This window comes from Elephas maximus, chromosome X (assembly GCF_024166365.1).
Source record: "Elephas maximus indicus isolate mEleMax1 chromosome X, mEleMax1 primary haplotype, whole genome shotgun sequence".
Lineage (NCBI taxonomy): Eukaryota > Metazoa > Chordata > Mammalia > Proboscidea > Elephantidae > Elephas > Elephas maximus.
Window position 1 is genome coordinate 7447951 of NC_064846.1, and position 25043 is coordinate 7472993.

The 25043-nt window shown below is 44.0% G+C and overlaps 1 protein-coding gene across 1 annotated transcript in view; it reads right to left on the reverse strand.

The window, feature by feature from the left end:
- Positions 1–6162: 6162 nt before the first annotated feature.
- Positions 6163–25043, reverse strand: part of AFF2 (ALF transcription elongation factor 2) — a 588903-nt gene continuing 570022 nt past the window's right edge. Inside the window, exons 17-21 of the mRNA XM_049871652.1 lie at positions 21157–21228; positions 20544–20637; positions 17794–17846; positions 12679–12869; positions 6163–7374 (exon numbers count right to left, since the gene is read on the reverse strand). Coding sequence (XP_049727609.1) covers positions 7253–7374; positions 12679–12869; positions 17794–17846; positions 20544–20637; positions 21157–21228 — 532 coding nt within the window. The 3' untranslated portion in view covers positions 6163–7252. The remainder of the gene's footprint in view (positions 7375–12678; positions 12870–17793; positions 17847–20543; positions 20638–21156; positions 21229–25043) is intronic.

Consider the following 25043-nt stretch of genomic DNA (forward strand, 5'->3'; position numbering starts at 1 on the left):
TCATTTGTTTAGAGAGAAAAAGAACACAAGCAGGGAAGCAAAAGCCAGAGCCAGAGAAAGAACACAAGCAGGGAATAGAGAGAGAGAAACCACTAACGACAACCACCACAGCCACCGCCACCACTAGGAACAGAAAAGAAGCCAATTTCTTCTTTGGAGGACCCTAAGGATATGTCACTCAACAAACCCAATGCACAAAGGGGAGAAGTTTCAGTATCTTCTGATCCCCAGACTGTTTCTGAGCACGGAGTGTCTACTGGGCTCCCTTTTGACATATTCATTTTATCTGAAGATAACACTACATCAAACAATCTTCAGAAGCGCTACCCTGATGAAAATAAGAATCAAAACAACAATTTGTAGAATTCAATAAATGTGAGGAATTTCATCTCAGATATTTCTCTTCTGAAAATACCCAGAGAGTAGAATCATCCAGGAAGAAAATGATTTGAAAAGTTGTCTTGAGACAGAATCAATCTCATTTGCAGTATCTGTGGGTGAATATGATTGATTAGGGAAGACGGTCTTGAAATCGGGAATGCACAGGATGATGTTAAGCACCTTCTTTAGCTCTCTATATCCACATTTTACCAGGAGGGGCCAGTCCCTGGAGAAGGACATCATGCTTGCTAAGGTAGAGGGTCTACAAAAGAGAGGAAGACCCTCAACGAGATGGACTGACACAGTGGCTGCAACAATGGGCTCAAACATAGCAACATTTGTGAGGGTGGCGCAGGACTGGGTAGTGTTTCATCTGTTGTATGTAGGGTCGCTATGAGTTGGAACCGACTTGATGGCACCTAACAACAACGACAACTATCCAAATAAACCAGTCTATTGCCAGGGGAACTCAGGGTCCCTATGTGAGTGTCAAGGAAACCAGATTCAGAAGTGGGTGTTTTCCAGGAAGAACAAAAGTTGCAAGAATACCACAAGCAGAGAGAAGACACCCCCTAAACCCTGATATTGTGCTAGCTCCAGAATGAATCACATAGGCTAAAGAGAGAAAGTCCAGGAAGAAAGAGCAGGACATGAATCTCCTCCAGGGCTAGCATTAAACCATGGACACAGGCTTGGCCATGCAAGAAAGCTAGGATTGTAGGGCAAGTTCTTCAGCCCTTCCAGATACAAACCTGTTATTAACCACAGAAGAGGCACAGGACCAGGAGTCCTCTGAGACTTTCTATTCTACAACCAGAATGGTTTATGATGAGGAGGTTTAATAAAAAATGGGGTGTGTGTGTGTGTGTATTTAGTGAAAACCTCATTCTCACAGAAAAATAAACTGCAGCTTAAGCTTTGTTGTTAGTGACCTTAGTTTTCTTCCTATTGGGTGGAAGAGGGAATTATTTTGGTTTGGATGATCAGTTCTGAATATTAATCACATAATCCATATAGGAGAGATTCTGGTTTAAATTCAGAGCTAGGACAGTAAGTAGATACTTTTAACTAAAAACACATGTTAATGATTAACTTGGACCCCTAATCGCTAAAGTAAAAATCTTATGAACAACAATGGGGAAATGGAAGAATTACGGAGTTTCCATATTTTGAGAAAACAACACTTGCTAAATTTCAGATTGTGCTGTCCCCTATAGAGGCCCTAATGTTTCCTAACTACAAAAAGCCTACCATTAGAGGAAACAATAGTAAATAATTTATCCAGGTTCCACTTAAAAATTAGAAATACCACTTGGAAATAATAAAAAGAAACAACACTCACATCCGCTTATTTTAAACCAATCATCAGGGTTTTCTAAGCACTTATCATTTCTATTTTACCTGGGAGATGTGCAGATGGCCACACCACGGCCACTGATCCATCTGTCCTTTCAGCTCAAGAGGGCTTCCCACTCTTTAACCATCTCCTTCTTAAAACCCAGGCCTCCAGGGCAGCGCATGCCTTGAGGGCCTCATAAACTATCTATACACATAGAAGATTCATATAGAAAATTGATGAATAGTTTTAGTAATTGACTGTGTGTGTGTCAACGTGAAAGTGTATGTTAAACCTGAACCCTCTCTGACTGGCCGCAGCCAGTAGCGTGTCGGAGCTAGCTTGCCCGGGCTCACAAGAGCAGATCTCTTCCTAATTCCTAGTTCAGTGCTATCACAGATGGTAGCTTGAAATCAGCCATGGTGGGGAGTATTTACACCATGGAAACTGGCCCAAACCCGAAACTGGCAAATGCTACAAATCAGGCGCTTTTGTTTTCAGAGAGCTGGTTGCTAAACATTTACCAGCACACCACTGGTTGCATCCCAGGCTGAGCTCTGAACAGAGTCAAAGAAACTAGCTCCAGCCTGGGTGAGAAGGGGCAATACGGCACCAAGTCAGCCTCTTTGGGGGTTTACTTCCTGCCCAGGGACGCCTCTTTCCGGCTTCATAAGAACTGCAGAGCCACAGAAGGGCATGAACTTCTGGGAAGCATCGGGCTACCCAATGCCACCCCACTGGGCTCTATTCTTAGAGACTTGGCAGCCTCATGAATGATGCAGGTCAAAAGCAAATAGGTAAAGCACCTGAAATTCTTTAAGCTCTGGATATGGCAGCTGGCTTTTCACTGCAGAGGTTGGAGAAAAGTGAGTTCCCCAGGAGAAGCAAGCTTTCCCCAGTTGAAACCATCCACTGGGGCATTCTTCAGGCATCTCGCAGCTGGTCTGCAGGCTGCTGCTCACCAGCTCAGGCTGGTAGGCAGGTGAGCCTGGGTTTGCACTGTGTGTCCTGCCAGGAGCCTAGTAGCAGGCTTCCTTTGTTTCCCTCTTCCCTACTAAAGTCTGGTAGAAATCAAAGAGCCAACAAAATTGAGGTCACTGGCAAAAGAGTTTGAAATTTTGAATGACTTTTATTAAACACCATTAGTCTACACTGCACAGTTAATGAAACAGCAAAGCTCCAATCTGGTAGAAGAATGAAGATTGATCATGGATCTGAAAAGCAGTTCCGTGTCCCCTAACCCAACGTGAGCCCTCTAAATGATTCTTGTACCATCTCACATCGGAAGTAGAAAGAGGCAAGAACTGCAGTCTGGCCTGGAGGGCCTTCCCCACCCTCCACCCCCCTGACCCTCACCCCACCCACGGCCCTCCCCACAATGCAATTTTCTTTTAGTTGATAGATTACAGAGAACAATGTGATGCTCTTGGTAAAGAGGGCTTCCAGATTTGTGAGGAGAAGAATGGAAAGGGAATTAATGCTTTTTCTTTTCCGGAAAATATCCGATGAGAGGATGAATGTCTGAGATCAGCCTCTGATTAGCCTCCTGCCAGGGTGAATGCTGATTATCAATACACAGATGCCATTTCCATTGCTGGAGTTTGCTAACACCAAAGTGAAAATGAATCAGAGTTTAATTATGAGAATAAGGCTGTGCAAGTGGAAATGAGAAACAACAATAACAACAACGACGACAACGAATTTAGTCTGCCAGCCGAGTGACAGAGCACTGACAACTGGCCCAACATCTTCCCCCCCAGAATTGAATTTGGGGGCACTGAATCGACCCATTCATTTGTTATTGTGTAGCTGTGTCCTCTTGCTACACGTTTTCTCAATGGGGATAACGATGCTTCTCTAAGCAAGCAGGTCACTGCCTTACTGAGTAGTCCTACCCAGTGATCCAGTTTGGTTCTCCCACCTGCCAACTCAGGCAGATGAACTTGATCATGTCTGTTGAGAAGTACGTGGGGTTTCACCCTCAAAGCTAAATCAATCCTGCCTTCAAAAATGCTTTCCAACTTCAAACTCCAACTTCAAACTCTGGGATGCAAATTTGGTAAAACAAAACCAGAATTAGAAAGCTTCTGGAAAGAACTATGGAACAAGTATCTTTCCAACGCAGACTGAATCCAAGGCGCTTAGTGATATCATATCCAAATAACAATCCATCCATTTGCAAACTCAACAAAACACACTTTAGCCAATGGTTTCTAATTCAGCAACTTGCTTATGAAGATTTGGATCTTTTTATTTCATTACATGGAGAAAAGGCATCCCAACCTCAAGTCTTTCAAAAGTAGCAGCAGCTAATCTGCCTTTCCAATTATGTTATCCAAATATAAAGCTACTAGTATTTTCCCAATGAGATTATTAAGTAATTAACAGTCTACAGGCTGGCTAACAACATGCTTACGGCTAAATTCTACCCTGAGGACCACACTAGTAAACTCTTTTCAAATTAATTCTACCTACCAAACTCAGACAGTAAAATGACAAAACCACTAAAAAACCCAAAGGGAATTAAAAATACAAAGCCAAGCCAACATCATAACACAAACTTGTCAAACTCTCTGCGGTTGGAGCTTGGGTGATAAATGAAGGCATAGTGGTGGCCCTCCCTGGGCCACGCTGCAGGGCTGACATCTTTCCGTGTTCTTGCTTGGATGATGCTGCCCATTACTCTGCCCCTTACCCTACTAAAAAAAAACTGCCTATGCTTATTTCCACGTGTCTCACCAAGCCTCCATCAAGGTCTGGGGAGGGGCGAAGGGACTTACTCCGGAGGCAGGATCTGGCCCTGCCCTCCACATGTGTCATATCCCTCCCACAAACTGGTACACTGACGAGATTTACTTGACAAAATACCTCCATCCCTCGAAGAGCTGCATATCTATGACATGCATCACCATTTACAATGTGACGAATAGAGTGCCTGGAAAGCAGCAACAATCCTTCATCACGAACCCGAAAGACATCTCCACCTCAGGGAGAGGACGCTAATTCATCCTCCATATTTAATTGGTTTCTAAGCTGCTTTTAAAGTGGGTCTACCAAATAATCAGCTGGTGATCCTGAGCTCAACTGTCAGATTTGATTATCCTCCTGCTGACTGGGCACACACCTTACACTCAGCCACCAGGGGTGACATTGGGCAGCAGTGTGACTTGCTGCCTCCCTGTTGTATGTAAAGTAGGTGTAACAACTCCCTGAAACTAAACTAGAGCTACAAGTCTTTTATCCACAAGGTAATACGCTTGTTTCCCAGGGAAACTGCTCTTAGCACTCTAATGTCTAGTTTCTGGAGATTGAATTTCAAGAAGATTCTACTCCTAAATCCATGATAGTCTAGGATCCTGGTCTAGGTTGGACTTACAAGTTAGGCCAGTGGGCTTCAATATACAGAAGCCAGGGACTCGACCTGACAAGCCGTGGAAAACAGAGAATTTGAGTCACTGCAAAGCGATCAGCTTAATTTTGATATGTGACACCCACCGATGTGGAATAAACGACTTGGGTGTTAATAGTCTTTCATATTATTGTTTTCCTCACTTAAGAGGCTCAGACAGGATTCTCTTGGATTTAAGTTCTGTGTTTGCATGTGTGTGCATGTGAGTGTTGTTGTCGAGGTTGCAAAAGTAAAGCTCAACCACAGTGGGAGCCTAAAAAGTGCTGGGTTCAGCTGCTGGGATGGTCCCATCAGCCATCCCAACAACATGGCTTCGGCCATTGGAATACGACTTCTACAACAAAGGGTCTTAAGCTCAAAGACGGCAAGAGTAGAGCTCAAGTCTGGCTCTTTTGCAGTTGGGGCACTATCTAACCTTGACAACGAGAGTGCAAGGTGACCACTTGCTGTTCCTATCGCAGACCTGCATGACTTGCTTTAAAAATCATACAAGTTTGCATCTTTCATGTGCATGTATCTATTATTTATCTGGTCATAACTCAGTGAACAGAATTCAAGAACTCAGCAGATTAAGGGCTATGTGGAATTATACACTAGCAGGTAATTACAATTAACTGACATCAGGATAGTGTTTACTGCACGTGGGGGATTCTTCTGGTGAGCTGGAACACCAAAGATGGTATTTACATTGTGATGTTTAGGGACATCGAATGAAGGTAGAGGGTCATAAGGGGTGGAAATAGTCACAACTGATGGGGAAATGTCTCCAAATTAGGTGAACTGTTCACAATCTTCAGGGCTTTCTGAAAGCACCCCAGGGTGAAGCACAACCCCAAGATTCATTTTTTTAAAAAAGTCTAGCTACTACTTAAAGAGTTTAGAGTTTTCTTTGGAATTTTCATGGAATCGTTTCATGCTAATAGAGACTTTAATAGAATCAGTGATTGTATTTCAGTCAAAAACTAATGATCCAAAAAAAAAAAAAAAGGTAAAGGAAAGAAAAAAGAAACCCTTGTAAAAAATAGGAAATCTGAACAAAAATTGGGGAAGTCTAGATTTTAAAGCTACTAAGAAACAAATTGTATACTATTATTTCTAGGTAGTGATAACCTGACTTTTGTTTCCATAGATTTGAGCAAAATAAAATGAATAAATCCTATTCATTGTGGACCCACCCACTGACTACAAAGAAGGCAGAGGTGTGAATTCCTTATTGGGCATTTTCCAGACCTCTCCTCTCTTCCATCTCTGAGACTAGAGTGTAGCATTTTGGCTACTAGGGTGAGCATCCACCCAAATGCTCCTCAAAAGGAGAGCTTTGCACAAAGAGAATCCCAGGTGAGGATTTACGCTTCAAATCATGGAATTCAAAACTGTATATGCCAGCTGTTGCCTTAGAGTTGTCAAAATCAATGGTGTCAGTCTTTCTCATCATTAAAATTTAAAAAACGGGCGGTCAGGAAGGAATGGTAACAAAGGAGGCCTTGGTTGCATGGCATAGCATCTTTTTAAGAGTGGCATTGCTATGCTCATTTACTTTCTTAACACCCTTGATTTTATGATGTTGCTACAACATCTAGCCACTGGGTTTTGACAATGGAAATTCTCACCTGAAGATTGAGTCTGTGGGAAGTGCAAAAGTTTAACAACGAATTCTGAAATACGTTCTTCTCTGGACATAAAGGTATAGTTTGGGGACAAGCTTTGGCTAAAATTTGAATCTTTGCAGGTCCTTTGTGTCTAAGATCTCACAGATGTGTAAGACATCTTATTTCATTTCTCAGGAATTTGTTATCATCATAAGTGTTTTCCATTCTTTGTTTTGGGTAGTGTGGACTTCAAACTATACTGTAGGGACTGTGTCATTCCATAAAGCACAAAAAGATGGTGGGATCTGAAGAATGCATATAAAATACTGAAAAATGACTAGGTAATAAAACATACACTGCTCTCAAGTTGTAGTGTCCACATACAATGACTTCTGTTTTTCACAGATATCAAAAGAAGCATAAAAATAAACATAATTAAAGAGAACTTTCCCAAATGAGTGGAGTTCCACCAGCAACCGTCGGGGCACTGGTAGAGGTAGAGTGATGGGTGGTGATGCGAGAGATGGGGAGTACCCACTACAACAAGTGGGCATCGATGCGCAGCCAACACAGTCCCTGGCGAACGTAGCGAACAAGATTGGTCATGCTGCTGTGCTGGGTCAGAGGCCCCATCAACGTGTCCAGGTCGCCAAAGAATTCTGAAAATCAGAGCAGACCTCGGTCAGGCCTTTGAATGAGATCACAGAAATATGCTCCAGATTGCCAAGTGGCCTTCGGGAAACCCCACAACCACGTGGGCACTGGGAAAATTATTCATTTGCTCATTCGTTCATTCATTCATTCATTCACTCATTCAACAAACATTTGTAGAGTTGCCTACTAGGGGACCAAAATTCCGTATGCATATCAAGTACTGTTATTTTAATCTACACTTAGCTGCCAAAACTCAACAGCATGAAAAATACTCGTAGGTATTATTGTGATTAATAAAACACAAATTCATTTAAATCTGTTACTTAAATCATAGTGGGTTTTTGTTTTTTTTAAATTCTTTTATCAGTGTATATTTTCTCAGCAGACTCCAAAAGTACATTATAATCCTGTGGAGGTTTATGATATGTGTGTATAAATAAATATTTATGTGTGTATAAATGGGTGTTGTTGTTGTTAGGTGCCATCAGGTCAGTTCCAACTCAGAATGACCCTGTGCACAACGGAACAGAACACTGCCTGGTCCTGTGTCAACCTTACAATCGCTGCTTTGTTTGAGCCCACTGTTGCAGCCACTGTGTCAATCTATTTCGTTGAGGGTCTTCTTTTTCGCTGACCCCTCTACTTTACTAAGCATGATATCCTTCTCCAGGGACCGGTCTCCCCTAATACTATGTCCAAAGTACTTGAGATGAAGTCTTGCCATGCCATCCTCCCTTCTACGGAGCGTTCCGGCCATACTTCTTCCAAGACAGATTTGTTCATTCTTCTGACAGTCCATGTATATTCAGTATTCTTCATCAACACCATAATTCAAAGGCATCAATTCTTCTTCAGTCTTCCTTATTAGTTGTCCTGGTTTCTCATGCATATCAGGTGATTGAAAACATCATGGCTTGGGTCAGGCACACCTTAGTCCTCAAAGTGACATCTTGGCTTTTTAACACCTTAAAGAGGTCTTTTGTAGCAGACTTGCCCAATGCAATATCGTCGTTTGATTTCTTGACTGCTGCTTCCATAGGTGTTGATTGTGGATCCAAGTAAAATGAAATCCTTGACAACTTCGATATTTTCTCCATTTATCATGATGTTGCTTAGTGGTCCACTTAGGAGGATTTTTGGTTTCTTTATGTTAAGGTGTAATCCATACTGAAGGTTGTAGTCTTTGATCTTCATTAGTAAGTGCTTCAAGTCCTCTTCTTGTTCAGTATAAATAGATAAGTATGTATAAATAAATATATATGTGTATATATAAAGCTGTTTGTCATTCTATGTGTTACTGGATTGAAAATATTCTCTTTTCCTTTTGAGTAATGAACTGAGTTTATCTATTTTTCTTGGTATGATGTAGACAAAGCCAGTGAACCTGGGCAGCAGCATCCTGGTTCAAATAAACATCTAGGAGAAATTTGATTTGGTAAGCTTTTATTACCAATTACATTAGGGACAGAGAATGACCTGTAAGTACCTGCCCCATAACCACTTCCCCTGCTCCCCACGACATGGATGGTAAGAATGTCCGGATGGGGAAGGGGCAGTGCTGAGGCTACCCTACTAACCAATGTGCTTGGATTTTTAAAGTGTCTGCTTTCTGGGGGAGGGCGTGTGAATATGTGGGAAAAACTAAGGGACATCTAAAAACTAGCTGGGTGCCCCATTTTCACACTTGAATGGATTTGTTTGGCATTATGTTGACCTTGGATTCAACTTGACTCCAGTCAAGGGCTCTGTGGCATCCTCTTTATTTGCTTCCGATGGAGGAGGCCACCTCAGCCATGAGGAAATCACGCCTGTGCTGGCTGGGGGTGAAGAAGCCGGGTGGGGGAAACTGGAGGCTGTCCTGCAGTGGTGAGGATGCTCTTCTGCCTTGGAAAGCAATTTCCACGCCCGGGTTACATGTGCTTGATTGCTCAGTAGATAGTATTTCATTAAACACTGCATTTATTCTCATGTTATGTATAAAATATGGGTCTGTTCTCTAGGTATCAACTTCATTTGATTATGGGATACTTTTTAATCTGTACTATGCAATAAAAATAATTTCTGCTGATAAAGGAGTAAACTGTTTTTGGCATCTAATATATTTTCTTATGCAATACAATATGAGGGAAAATGTTAAAGGGCCTAGTCATTCTTGAATGAATGGAAGCCTTACTTGAGCCAGGATGTCCCCTGAGTATTCTGTACAAAGCTCTCTGCAGCATTCTCAACTAGATACCCAGGTCACCATCTTAATAATAGTTTCAAGTGAGCAGTGTAAGCAGCTGGGGAGGTAGAGTATGGGGCTTCTACATCAAAGACCAGAGGGCATCATCAGCCTGACTGGCCCATTTCGAGCACCAGAACCTTCTGCAATATGCCATCTGCGGCTCTGTAGGTGGGCAGGCATGGGGGGGGGTGCAGGGGCTACCACTGCGGGGGCTAACCTCACCCATCTTCAAGGCATAATGGAGTGGGAAAGGTTCAGGTACAAGGTTGTCTCCAGTAGAAGGCAGAGTGCCAATCAGAAAGGAAGCTTCTAGTTGTCCATTTCTATATGGACAAGACAGATGTGGAGAAAATCCCCAAATCTAAGCAGATCAGAAAGGACAGGCATGTGAAACTCAAGGCTGCACCCAGAAGATTCCAAGCTAGGTCCTCTCCCCAGTCCAGAGAAAAGCCCAATGACAGCATTAGCAGGACATATTTTCTCCCCTCTGGTGGAATGCCAGAGTTGTTTTGATTCAATATTCAATATTGACACACTGTGCTAATGACAAGATTAGCGCCATCTCATCCTAACATCGGCACAGCCACCACATTGCTCTTGAAAATTCTGCAGCTAATTTAGAAAGAATGACTTGAACAGATTTTGAAAATGGATGCAATTATGAAAGAAATCCATAAATATTGAACTGCCCTCCAGTTACCAACAAAATATAAAGTAGCAAAGGGTAGAGGCAGACAAGCTTGGCAAGTCTTAAGATGCTTTCTTTGTGTCTTCACTTGAAATTCCAGAACCCTTGGATGGGCCTGGTTCTCTGCGCCTATTTTCTCTGGATTTCCAGAAACCTAGAAAAGTAGACAAGTTAAGACTTGCCCATTACTCAGGTAACTAATGGCATAATCTCACTGAATGTTCCTGAGGACCCATTATCTATCAACCTTACTCTCCAGATGGGAAATGTAGCCTAATGGTTAAGAGTTCAGATTCTGGAATCAGATCTAGATTCAATTCCTGTTTCCAACATCAAGAGCTATGATATTGTAGGTGAGTTTCCTAACCTTCACTGAGCCTCTTGTTTCCTCATCTATAAAATAGGGATAAATGAGACAATAAACGATAAAGGAAACAGTGCAGTGCCTGGCGTATGGCTGGTGTTTCAAAGCGCTGTCTATGATTACTGAAATTGCCGCACAAACAGATGTAACCAATACACACAAATAACCTCAGAAGTCAGGTAACTTTATAGCTGGATTGAGAGTCAAAGTCTCAAAGTATGGAAAGTGCTTTGATAGCACCGAATCCTTGAGTTATATAACCAGTTAACCATTTGTTGTTGAGCCACCCTGGACTCCTGGTGACCCCACGTGTGTCAGAGTAGAACTGTGCTCCACAGGGTTTTCAATGGCTGAGTTTTTGGAAGTAGATTGCCAGGTCTTTCCTCTGATGTACCTCTGGGTGGACTCGAACCTCCAACCTTTCAGTTAGCAGCCGAGTGCCTTAATCATTTATACCACCCAGGAACTCCTGAGTTATATAAAGATATATAATAATATGGGGGTGAGGACAGAGAACAAACATTTGTAGGGTTTCTACCTTGCACCCAATATTTTATGCTAGGTGCTTTCCGTGTATTATTTCATTCAACCCATCTCTATAATTTTTCTGGGTAGGTTTCATATCATCATTACATCCACTATACAGATCGGAGGGAGCTAGGAGGTGGCTCAGAGAGTTTAAGTAACTTGCTTAAGATCGCCCTGCTAGTGCATGACCCAGGAAGGGTTTGAACTTAAATGATCAGGCTTCAAAATCTGTGCTCTTCCTTCTCCATTTGGACTGTTCCCCCGCATGGTCAGCAGTAAAATTTTTCATGTGTGAAAGGCCTGTGCTGGGTAGCAAGGAGGAGGGCTGGTAAGACTGTGCCCCATTCCATAATCAGGCCTGGGAGAGAACCCCTGGATCACAAAGTGGCAGCTTTGAGGAGAGAAGGGAAAGAGGCTGAGGCCCTGGGGCCTGAGTGGGAAGGACAGGAGAGCTGCCTGGGCTTCGAGGACTCCAGAGCTTGGAGATGAACTGGGCCAGGAGGCTCTGGAAGGCCCCCTTGAACAAACTCATGGGAATGTCCACCTTCATCTACAGGGCCTGCAGCTCCAACCTGATTCCTGGAAAGCCTATGACTTCTTAGGATCTGACACCTGCCCTATAGTCCCTGGACTGTAAAGGATGCTAATGCTTCCCTGTCCCTGGCCAGACATTTCCACTGCTCTTAACTGCTGGGGTCACCTCTTTGTAGTTTGATGCTGAAAGGCCTACATTTGCCCCAACCTTGAATGAAGTGGGGTAGCCTGTGACCTGTGAGCCAGGATTAGCCATGCCAAATGAATGGCCAGGGCAAAAGTACGGTTTATCTCTCTGCCCACCTTCCTTGGGACAGTGAGGCTTCCTTGTGAGCCTAAGTGGCAGCTAGGGCCACAGATGGTGACATGAGTCACTCAAGACCCCAGACTCACTGTCTGGGGAAGCAGGGCCCTCTCTGCGTTTCTTCTGTAGTAAACTTCGCATGCTGCCATGAACAGGGCCCTAATCCTTTATCCCAGCTGTCAGAGTGAGAAATACTAGCTGAGCTTTGGCCCTTGCTTCCTGATGCAAGCCACACCATCATGTACTCACTGGAGCTGATTATTATAATGAAGATAGAGGCCTGGTTCAACCTCAGTTCTCAAAATAAATAAAGTTGGTAACAAAAGCTAACAAGATCTTAATTAATTTACAAATCCTTCTTCGTTCCTTTGCCTCTGTTTCTCAGTGTTGATCTTCATCTTTGAGTGGAATTCTGAAATAGTTGTCTACCAATACATCACCAGTCAGATTAGCTTGAGCTCTACAGGAGAACAAAATCCCAGCTCTTTCACTCTCTCAGCAAAAATGGGTCACTGTGTCAGCCCAGAACTAACCCCCTCTTCTCTCATCTAAGCCTGGCAATCAGAGAGACAGAAAGACAAGGCCACCATCAAAAGTCAAGTTCCTCAAAACACAACTGAATCCATCGTGGTCTGAGAGCGATGGGTAGAGCGGGTAAGCATACCTTTGTTTTCTCTTGTCAGTTTGTCGGCCATGTCCCAGTGTTCATAGCCTCTTAACACGTTGCTAGTGATGTTGACGTGGCTGGCAGCCATGTGGTGAATACGCTGGGGAATGGTGACTGGGCCGTTGTTACAGTTTCCCATTGTGTTGATGGGAGAGACATTGTTGAGAGACACCGGGGAAGGAGTGTTCCTGGGGAATGGAAAGAGATGGGCCTTGTTAGACTGGCAGGGAAGAGTGACGGCTGGGCTCTAGGCCTCCCTCGTCATACTGCTGGGATCTCAGTAGAATACATTTGCCAGAATAAGGGTTAGCATGGTGCACATACATGAAGCCCTAGTGGAGTGAGGCTTGTTCCCATATTCCACCAACTCTTCTTGAAGGGGGACATCCTAGAGCTTCTGTCAACACAACAGCTTTCTCCAGAGGCCCCAGAGAGAGCTGATTACCACCCCATACCTGCCTCATCTGACCAACTACACAGAGCTCTAGTGCCGAGCTGTAAAGTGAGACCCCCTTCTCTTTTCCTTGGAAGAAAGGCCTGGTGATCTACTTTCAAATAACCAGCAATTGAAAACCCTATGGAGCACAGTTCTACTCTGACACACATGGGGTCACCATGAGTCGGAGTTGACTCGCCAGCGACAACCATCAACGGATCCAAGCACACTGATGCTTTTGTTGGAAATACCAGCATGACTTTGGTGACTCTTTCTCTGGTATGAATTCTGCCCCAAAATGCAGCTCTTACTTTAAATATCTAGAACAAATGTTGCAGTGTTTCAGAGAAAGAAACAGCTCAGAACTAGCTCTACCTGCTACCAGAGTGGCAACTGGAAGTTAGAAAACACTAGATGTGCAATCTTGGTCTATTATCAATGTATTTTGTGGAAACCACAATGACAGTGTGCTCCAAATGCAGTCACTACAATCAGCAAAGTCCCCAAGGAGCAGTATTAGGGAAGCTGGAACAAGTAGGATTCAGAATCTCTCTTTAGGATTCTGTCAGACACGCTGCAGAGATGGATGGTTAACTGTACTCTGGTTTATCAAGAGAAGCCTTCAGACTTCCAGCTTCAGGCAGTACTAATGTTTGGACATAGATTTCCGTTTCCTCCTTTAGCCTCAGCAACAAGGAGTCACCTGCTGGCTGCACATAGCATGGAGGTCATCTTTCCTCCAGAGCCTGGGCTTAGGTCAGCCTGCTGCAGACTGGCCCAGGGACAGTCTTGAAAGCACGGGTGGCTTCCTGTGCATGTGGGCAAGGTCTTTGTGTCCCTTGGCCTCACTGTCTTTCTTCAGTCACACTCTGAATGACTGCCCAGGGAAACACACCACTTTATGATGAGGGAGTAAAAGAGATGGGGGAAAGCTATGTTTGAGACTCTGTGAGCCTGCACGTTTGAAGGAACCTTCTCCTCACTCCTCCAAACATACTGCAGAACATTACCATGGGACCTGGCTCACTGCCCGCTCTCCCAGTTGCTGTTGTCGGCAACTCTAGGGTTCAGGTGTGGCTGTGTTCCTCAGACCCTGCTCACCGTAGGCAGTGCACATATGATTCCGGGGAGCTGCAATCACAATGTACTGGAACGCCAAATGATGCTGCCTAGATCTGGGCACAATTACAAATGATATGCTCTCCCTACAAGTCACACGGTAGACCTACATTCACAGGAGAGATTTGGCCCATTTCTGCAAACAGAGTCAATCTTCTGAAATCTTCTACTATCTTCTGGTCTGAGGGGGAAATTAGATCTGTGCTCAGACTCGGCTGCGTGCCCCTCACTCCTGCTCTGCACTTGTCTGGTGTGTGAGGGTGTGAAGATGTGCCTCCTGTAGCCTGAGATATTGCATTATTTATTGCTGGAATGATTTCTTCTCAAGGCAGTGGTGGGGTGGGGAGATGTCCAAGCTAAGGAGCCCAGGCACAGAAGGGTTAGTTAATGACAAAACAGCAGTGAATGCTGGATTTTTTGTTGTTGTTGTGGCCTGTGACAAATGCTATTTTCTAGTCTTTTCCCCTAGTGGTGGTCATGGGCTCTTAAATGTCAATGGCAAGAAAGGAATACGTTCTCCTTTGTAATCTCTAGAGAGAACTACCAAGAAGTCAAGTGCCACTCGTGTTGAAAGCAGGACTGTGGGGTGCTGTGAAAGAAGTACTGGGATTCTAGAAGCCCTGGTTCCATCCCTTCCCCTCACTGGGCCTGACTTTCCTCTACTAAAAGAAAAGGTTGGATTCAATGATTTCCGATCATGTCCAGAAGTCACAAGGGAAAACGAATTACCTCTATTTACCTTTTATATCTTGAAAATCTCTATTGAGGGGCTATAGTGAAATCCATTTTCCTTTGCTTCCAGCCTCACTCCTGTTATTCCCTTCTTTCTTCTTCCCTTCCCTTCTCTAACCTTCCCCATCCTATCCCATCTCTTTCCTCCCTGCCATCTTTCCTCCCCTCTCTCTTTCTTTTCTACAATCAGTAGTGGAGGCCAGACTTTGGGAGAGCTTGGGCATGGGTTTGCTTGGGTCACTACCTTTCTCACTATAAGCAGTGTATGTAGTGCAAATGGCTTGTGCTTGACTACTAACATAAAGGTTGGTGGTTTGAACCTACCCAGTGGTGCCACAGAACAAAGGCCTGGCAGTCTGCTTCCATAAAGATTACAGCCAACAGAACCCTATGGAGCTGTTCTATTCTGTAACACGTGGGGTTGCCGTAAGTCAGAATCGACTCCACGACAACAGGTTTGGTTTTGGTTATCTATCTCCATCCTATTGGTTTTGTTTCTCTGGAAAACCTAATACGTCTAAACTCAAACCAAACCCATTGCTGTCGAGTCATTTCTGATTTCTAACTCATAGCGACCCTTTAGGATGGAGTAGAACTGCGCCAAAGGGTTTCCAAGGCTGTAATCTTTATGGAAGCCAACTGCCATATCTTTCTCCTGAGGAGTGGCTGGTGGGTTCAAAACGCAGACCTTTTAGTTAGCAGCTGAACACTTAATCACTGCTCCACCAGGGCTCCTTCTAATACATCTAAGTACCTACATAATGCCTCGCTCTTGCCTCTTGGTTCAGAAAGCCCAAAATACTTACTACATAGCCCCTTACAGTTTGCTGATTTCTACTCTAAAGCGAGCTGACTTCTTCTTCCAACTGCTTCTTAGCCAGGCCCGCTTCTTCACCCCACCCCCGCTGATGCTGGTTCCTGAAGCTCTGCCCCAGCCCTCTGCTGCTCTTTCAGTACACTCTCCTGCAGAGCCCTCAGCCATGGTGAGGGCCACCATGGCTGCCTCTGTGCCACTGACTTCCAATGGCCAGCCAGCTGAGGAGGGGATGCAGCTCCTGGGAGGCACCGTGAGAGGCCCTGTGTGGGGCCAGCCACCCTCATCCCTGGGGGCACTGAGCCAGAAGACTTCCCTGACCACCCTGGGAGATGGAGTCCTCTTTCTCTGGGGCTGCCAGGGCACTGAGTTCCTACCTGTCTCCTCCACTGGGCTGCGTGCTTCTGGCGTTCAGGGACTGCGTCTTATTCAGCTCGGAGTCCCCAGCACCTCGTCGGGGGCCTGGCGCGGAGGAGAGGCGCCAGAAGTGTTTCCTGAATGAACGGGATGTAACCCCGAGGAGACTGTTTTGAGTTGCCTCATTCAAAAGCTCTATGACCTACCAAAGGGAGTAGGCTTTCTTCACACAGAAGCTGCTTTAAAAATCAGTACAGGAGGTTTTTAATGTGACTTCACAAGCTTTCAGATGTGTTTGAGTTCTTTTGTTTCAGAGTTAAAAAAGACACAAACTTCCCTCAAGCCTTTAATGGGTGCTTACCTGGCCTTGGCTTTCCTTTACTCTGTGCTCAGAGAAAATAGCTTTCTCGGGGCCTTTCAATGGTTATTTTTATTTTCTGAACTTTCCAAGAGAATCACTCTTTCCCTTTTGTTCATCAATATAAGAGTAAGACCCAATTCAACAATTTAAGCGGTGCTTCCTTTCAATACAAGAGTTGAGTTAATACGCCAGTTTTTAACGGCCCTGTTCCCGCACTCTGAATGTTTTTATGATCCCAAAGCAGGGTCCGTTGTCCCACCGCTTCTGGAGTGTTATTTGTAGAAGTTTATAAAGTGGCAATGGCGACTGTTTCACTCTTGAAGAAAGTGTTTGGATCAGCGATGCAAGGATTTTGAAATGATGACACATTGAAAAAGCAGCTCAGAGTTAGAAAACAGGCTCTTTTTGAAAGGCTATTTCCACCGTCATCCTGCTTCCCTTCCCTCTTCCTCTGGGGAGTGGGCCTGGGTTGGCAGGGCTGTATTGGAGTCATTGGGGTGGGGAGGGGGACGGATACTCAACAAGGTGAGCAAAGGCACATAGGCAGCTTTTGGCGGAGACAGAACTGGGGTTCAAATCCTCCTTGCAAGAGAGCCATCTATTCAGATGGGCCTCAGAGCACATTGGATCCAGCTCTTTCCCACTAAAAAAAAAAAAAAAAAGCCAGGGAAACCAACCCACAGAGAGGAAGGGGCCCTCTTCGCTGCCCCTGTGTGCTGAGGGCGGCCTCAGGACTGGGTCACCGGGCTTCCTGACTCCCACACTATGACTGCTAGGCCCTTCCTAGCTCCCCAAGCACAGAGCCACATCAGAGTAGATGCTTTTATATTTTAGGTCAGGCTATTTTAGTATTAATATAAAAAATCATGGTGAAGGCTCAGATAATTGGCTGACTAAGTGCTTTCACATCTTCAGAACTATTATGCCTTAGGTTTTATTAAACAGCACTTACCATATATCAATGAATATTTCATTGGTCTTTCATTATACCGAGTGAATCATTGAAAACTCAGTGCAGTGGAGGTTAACTTGACTCGGCCTCCCTCAAATGGCATGGTGCTTGCCATCTCATTAACAGATCTTTTCATGGCCATAATTTGGCTTAAAGATCAAATAGTTGAAGAATTTGTTATCACATCATTTTTTAACTTTTCTGTCTGGCCATGAGCTGAAACCTGCCTGGAATTTTGCATGCACAAAAGATGACCTTCACTCCTGAGTTATCAATGCAAATATTTGTGGTTCATTCAGTTACTCATTTTCATGAAAAAGCAATTTTCATAAGATACTTACTTTCCATTGCCTACCCATGGAGATGGTATCTGAGCGACTTTTGAAGCATTTTGCTAAAAGAGAGAGAGAGAGAGGGAAATAAGGACATCTATTTTGCGTTTTATTAATTCAGAAACAGATGGAAGTGTGATTTCGAGCACATTAATATTGATTGCAGCATTTCGGGAGGCCTCCTGTTCCGTCCGCAGCGCTGGGATTGATGTGTGCGTCAGCACGCCCCGACGCACACTTGAGGAAAATAGCTGGTTAGGATAATGAGTGGGCTCCAATCAGGACCATGAAAGTCACTTGATGAAAGATCTTATCTAGGAAAAGGCCCAGTGAAATCAGACTCGGTTCTCCAAGAAGTGGTTTAATTATCCTCATCTGAAATTTATTCTGCAAAACAAGCTCTTCAGAGCACAGGAAAGCTTTTCACCTTTAGTTCTAGTTGCAAACTTTTTCCTTGGGATGGAAGGAGCCCTAGTGGCACAGTGATCAAAGCACTCAGCTGCTAATTATAAATATTGGTGGTTCAAACCCACCAGTTTCTCTGTGGGAGAAAGATGTGGCAGTCTGCTTCCATAAAGATTTACAGCCTTAGAAACCCTCGGGGCAGTCCTACTCTGTCTTGTAGGGTTGCTATGAGCTGGAATTGACTCAATGGCGATGGGTTTTTCGTTCCTGGAATGGGGGGACGGGGACTGAAATTTCTATATCTCAGGGATGTGCCAGGACCCAGGAGCAGATTTTGTTCGTTTGTATGGGTGAATCCTCACTGATTACGGCTGGTTACTGTCCTGTTGTAGCGATGCAGCAACGGAATTCTAACTCTTCTTTCCTCTGATGGACTTGGGCCTCTTGCATCTCTGTGGTCACACTTTCAGAGCAGAAGGCAACCTGACTCTCAGCACCGCTATAACAGGACAGTGATCGGCTAGTTATAACGGCCTCACCAGGCTGGGTCGCCACACCTGTGCCACCGAGCCTGACTCGGGCCCGTCTCTTGGCAGTCATGGCCCAGTTTATGCCTCTTCCCCTGCTTCTTGTGTTCCAGCTCAGCCCGCTTTGCAAGCCCTGGTGTTCAGGAGGAGTCAAGTGAGAATGTTACACTTCTCTTGGGGAACAGAGCTGTGTTGTGCAGACCCCGGGATGGAACCTGCAAGCAACTCCAAGTGCTACCAGATGAGTGAGTGACGTAACACTTGTATGGCATTTTGCAATGCTCTGAAAGCTATGCAGGACAGGCTGAGGAGGACAGAGGCTGCAGCAGTGGCTCTCCGGTGTGATCACAAGACCGGCAGCCTCAGTGACACCTGAGGACTTGTTAGAAATGCAAATTCTCAGGCCCCAGCCCAGACTTACAGACTCAGACACTCTGGGGTGGGGCCCAGTCTTCTGTGTTTTCATGAGCCCTCCAGGGGATTCTGATGCACCCTCGAGTTTGAGAACCACCTTGCTAGAGCGGAAGTGGGGCGCAAACATGTGAAGAGAGGGGCAGCTGTTGTATTTGACCTCCCCTGGCCCACAGAAGCATTGCTTTATGACTTTATGGCCACCTTCTTTTTTTTTTTTTTACATAATAGCTGGGGAGCTTGCGATTTTTGCCAGACCTAGTCACAGTGTCCTCATACAGCTGTTTGCCACCACCACTCCTGGGTGCAGATGTTTGATGGAAAGTCATGATTTAATCCATTTCAAACAACTGCTTTGGTGCAATTTAGCCAAAAGGTCTCACGCATTTTGGGAAAAAAAGTCCTTTCTTTTGAGACCTGCCCAACAGAAACAGCATCGAGCCTCCCCGGGTCTGAGTCACAGCCAGTGTTAGGGGGCAAAAGCAGCAGAATTCCCATGAACCCTCAAGCCACCAGGCCTAGCACCAGGCTGTGGCTTGCAATTTTTATCCGGGCTCATCCCCACATTTTGGCGTTGCATTTTGTGGTTGAACTATCTTTTTTGGCATAAAAAAAAAAAACTCCAGTTGATAGATGATGGATTGATTGATTCACTGATTGATGGATTGATTTTGGTGACCAAGGCAATCAGTTGTCATAAAGTACAATCACTGCACCCCAAGAATCCCCATGGCCAAAGGGCTTCCGGGGGTGTAGATATTCTCCCAGAGATCCATGGTGGCCGCAGTGACCTCTCTTGCTGCTGAGAGAGTCCTGGGGTGGCTCTTATTAAACACCCACAGCCACAAAACCCCTGTGGGGTCCACCAGCAGGGTGGGACAAAAGGCAGAGTCCCCTGACTACAGCCGGGAAGCTGCCTTGGGCTGATTGGTCAGTTTGAAAAATAATCAGGGGATCTCGCTATTGCACCACCTCTCCCAGGAAACCAAATTGAACAAGTAAGCTCTCTGCTGAGTCCTGAAGGAGAGGTGGGAAAGCCATGGCTTGCCACGATGAGGCAGGTTAAGCATTTGACAGCAACAACGTTACCTTTGTCAATTGGCTTTTTTTTTTAATTTTGGTAAAATGCCTTTGCCATTTCAACCATTTTTATGTGTACAATTCAGAGACATTAATTTCATTCACCATGTTATGCAACCATCACCATTATCCATTTCCAAATTTTCCCATCACTCTTAACAGAAACTCAGTGCCTCTTAAGTACTAACTCATTTCCCCTCCCACTTGCCCGTGGGCACCACTGATAAGCTTCGGTCTCTATGCACTTGGTCAATTAACGTTTTGTAACATGTCTACCACTTCTCATTAGTGACTTTATTCACCCTCTACCTCTCAATTCCACAAAATAAGGATTACCTTAAAATACTCCATCAGTGATCTGGAGTACTTCATAGCATGGTCCTTCTTCAGTTTGAACATTCTCAAGTAGAGCAGTGATAAACAGCGGTAGCTGCGGTGATGAGGAAGGGATTATGTTAATGCCAGTGCTTAATGAAACATAAACTGTACCCAAAAAATGCTGATACATATTTTGCAGTGACTCTCCTAAGATGAGATACTTTGAGGAACATACATATCTAAAAAAATTTGAACAGGGAAGGGGAAACATTACAATCCCATCTTGAGAAGGGTCTAAATTAGAAGGGTTACATATTTAGTTGAAGACTGAAGAAACCCACTAAACTCATTGCCACTGAGTGGCTTCTGATTCATAGTGACCCTATAGGACAGAGCAGAACTGCCCCATAGGGTATCCAAGGAGTGCCTGGTGGATTCAAAATGCCAACCTTTTGGTTAGGAGACGTAGCACTTAATCACTACGCCACCAGGGTTTCCAAATTAGTTATGCTTTACTGGTTTAACGGAAGACACAAATACTGATCTGCAGTAAGCAGCTTAAATTGAGTTGGAATTTTCAAATCCTTCTGCCACATTTCAGCTATTTCCTCAAGGCCTCCATGGGACTCACCATAATACTGCTAGCTTTTTGTCCCCATCTGAAGCCAAGGGGCTGGCAAAGTTCTTCAGCCTCATTGCGTACCTTTGAAGAGAAAGCAAAAGCTAAGTGGGAATTTGTATTATCCTTCGGAAATTCCCAAAGTCATTTGCATTCTGATCACCTGAGTGAGTCAGCCCCAAATTTTCTATGAGTGGGAAGATTGACTAACAGCACGTGGACAAAAATATGCTTTCATGAAAACATACAAAATAATGATCAAGACTGTGCTGCAATAAGATTTAGGTGACATGAGGAATTCAGTCCCGGGACAATGCTGTGGGATTATTATTTTGTGAGTGTATATAAATGCTTGCAAAATACTGTTTCTAGAATACTCTAGCTAAACAGCATTATTGGTTTTCAGTGAGAGGTGGACAAAAATGTCAGTTTCAGTTCAGTTTATGACAGATGAGGTAAATAATATACAACTATGCCTGACATGAGCATGGGGAGACCTCAATTACCCAGTTAAAAGGTCTGTTCTAATGGCTCAGGCTTTGAGTATATTCCTATAGAAAGCAGTTTTGTTTTCTTAAAAGAAAGGTCGATTTCACAGCCCTTTAAGGTTTATGCACCCTTAATTTATGTGCTTGTATATTTTGTCTTTCCATTATCTTTAATTGTTACTGTTCCACACTGGGGTGATAAAAGGTTGAGTATTTTCCATTTTTTTCCTTCTAACCGAGCACATTCCTTTCTGGGCGTTTAGGCTCTTTAAAATCAATTCATTGCATAAAATCATTGTCTGAGCTTTAATGCAATTTCACAGGTACTTGCGGTAGAATAAGTAATGGGGTTCAGTGTTGCATAAGGAAGTTGAAACCGTGCTGGCAGCCTAGGCTCCCTCTCATTTACAGAAGGCGATGGAGAGCCACGAGGACGTTGGGCTGGCACTGCGGCCTCTTCACTTTCAGTGGCACCTCCCCCAGAAGTCCCCAGGGCTCTCCACCCAAGACTGGGTCTCCTCAGCTTCCCTCAGCTCTGCTCTCCTCCGTAGGGCTCCGGCACTATTGCATGAACATTTTCAAACAAAAGGACCTGTGTCCTTAATGTGAGTCCCTTCTGTTGTTGCAATACTAAGCAAAGGGATTTTTATTATGTAATAAATCTAACTTTCTTTGACAGCTGGATCGCTAAAATGTCAAGTCATTGTGATGGCCCACTTGTTTTCACAAATACATTTCTATTGCGTATTCCCAAGGCTCTAAGGAACTACAATTACTTGAACGAAGAAAACGGGGCACTCTCTCTGTTGCCAGCACTCTGTCTGGCAGAGAGCAATAAAACTCTTCAATATGATATTGCACTACTAAAAACTATGCCCCTATTATAGTCATCCTCTAATTGCAGCCACATTCACAGGGACTTGATAGTACAGCTTCCATTGCTTAAATGGACCAGAAGACCTAGTGGCTTTCACTCATTTTATTCCCAACTGAAATTTCTCTCGTTAAAAAGAATTATACACACTTTACAGAAAATTTAAAACAAAAAATAAAATAAAAATTAGAGAGAGAGGACACACACAAGTGCATGTGAAGCTGTGGCAATCTAAATGTGTCGGTGGATTGTCTCCATGTCAGTATCCTGGTTGTGATGTACTAGAGTTAAGTAAGGTGGTACCATTGCGGGAGACTGGGTGAAGGGTATACGGGGATCCCTCTGGATTATTCCCTACAACTGCATGCGAATCCACCATTACCTCAAAACTAAAAGTTTAAAAATACTGACTTTAATGTGAGTGTCCATAAATTGTCTTTTGACCTTTACCAAATTTCACTGATGTACCCGCATGTGGGGAGGAAAATGTCATATAATGAAAAGAAAATCATGCTTAGAAAAAAAAGAAGTTTTTCTGTAGACAATTAAGGGAAAACAAGTTTTCTAATAGAAATAAATGATTTCCTAATTGCATTTTTCTTATAAAATGAAATTTGGTTTCTTGCTTTTATATTCTTAAGAGTATATATTTTCATTAAATAAAATTAATGAGATAGAAAAAAATAGGGAGAGGGAAAACATCCATAAACTTGCAATGGCTCCACGAAAGAAAGGCCTGGCAATAAAGATTTCAGCCAAGAATTTCATAAAGATTACAGCCAAGAAAACCTGATGGAGCAGTTCTACTCTGTAACACATTGGGTCACCATGAGTCAGAACTGACTCATCAGCAATGGATTTGGCTTTTTGGTTATGACACCTAGGATCTCATTTGCCCTCCAGTTTGGTTCAGATGTATACACAGGTTTCTCAAGGCCATAATTGCATATAACTCTGCAGCTCTCTTTCACTTTAACATTATATCATAAACATTGCCATGGGGTTGCATGTCGTTGTTGTTGTTAGGTGTTGTCAAGTCGGTTCCGACTCATAGCAAGCATGTGCACAACAGAACAAAACACTGCCTGGTCCTGAGCCATCCTCACAATCGTTGTTATGCTTGAGCTCACTGTTGCAGCCACTGTGTCAATCCTCCTTGTTGAGGGTCTTCCTCTTTTCCGCTGACCCTGTACTCTACAAAGCATGATGTCCTTCTCCGGGGACTGATCCCTCCTGACAACATGTCCAAAGTATATAAGACGAAGTCTCACCATCCTTGCCTCTAAGGAGCATTCTGGCCAGACTTCTTCCAAGACAGATTTGTTCATTCTTTTGGCAGTCCATGGTATATTCGATATTCTTCGCCAACACCACGACTCAAAGGCATCAATTCTTCTTCGGTCTTCCTTATTCATCATCCAGCTTTCACATGCATATGACATGACTGAAAATACCATGGCTTTTTTCTGGGGGGTCAGGCGCACCTTAGTCTTCAAGGTCACATCTTTGCTCTTCAACACTTTAAAGAGGTCCTTTGCAGCAGATTTGCCCAATGCAATGCGTCTTTTGATTTCTTGACTGCTGCTTCCATGGCTCTTGATTGTGGATCCAAGTAAAATGAAACCCTTGACGATTTCAATCTTTTCTCTGTTTATCATGATGTTGCTCATTGGTCTAGTTGTGAGGATTTTTGTTTTCTTTATTTTGAGGTACAATCCATACTGAAGGCTGTGGTCTTTGATCTTCATTAGTAAGTGCTTCAAGTCCTCTTCACTTTCAGCAAGCAAGGTTGTGTCATCTGCATAACGCAGGTTGTTAACGAGTCTCCCTCCAATCCTGATGCCCCGTTCTTCTTCATGTACTCCAGCTTCTCGGATTATTTGCTCAGCATACAGATTAAATAGGTATGGTGAAAGAATACAACCCTGATGCACACCTTTCCTGGCTTTAAACCAGTCAGTATCCCCTTGTTCTGTCCGAACAACTGCCCCTTGATCTATGTAAAGGTTCCTCACGAGCACAATTAAGTGTTCTGGAATTCCCATTCTTCGCAGTGTTATCCATAGTTTGTTCTGATCCACACAGTCGAATGCCTTGGCATAGTCAATAAAACACAGGTAAACATCCTTCTGGTATTCTCTGCTTTCAGCCAGGATCCATCTGACATCAGCAATGATATCCCTGGTTCCACGTCCTCTTCTGAAACCGGCCTGAATTTCTGGCAGTTCCTTCTCGATATACTGCTGCAGCTGTTTTTGAATGATCTTCAGCAAAATTTTGCTCGTGTGTGATATTAATGATATTGTTCTATAATTTCTGCATTTGCTTGGATCACCTTTCTTGGGAATAGGCATAAATATAGATGTCTTCCAGTCAGTTGGCCAGGAAGCTGTCTTCCATATTTCTTGGCATAGACGAGTGAGCGCCTCCAGTGCTGCATCTGTTTGTTGAAACATCTCAATTGATATTCCATCAATTCCTGGAGCCTTGTTTTTTGCCAATGCCTTCAGAGCAGCTTGGACTTCTTCCTTCAGTAC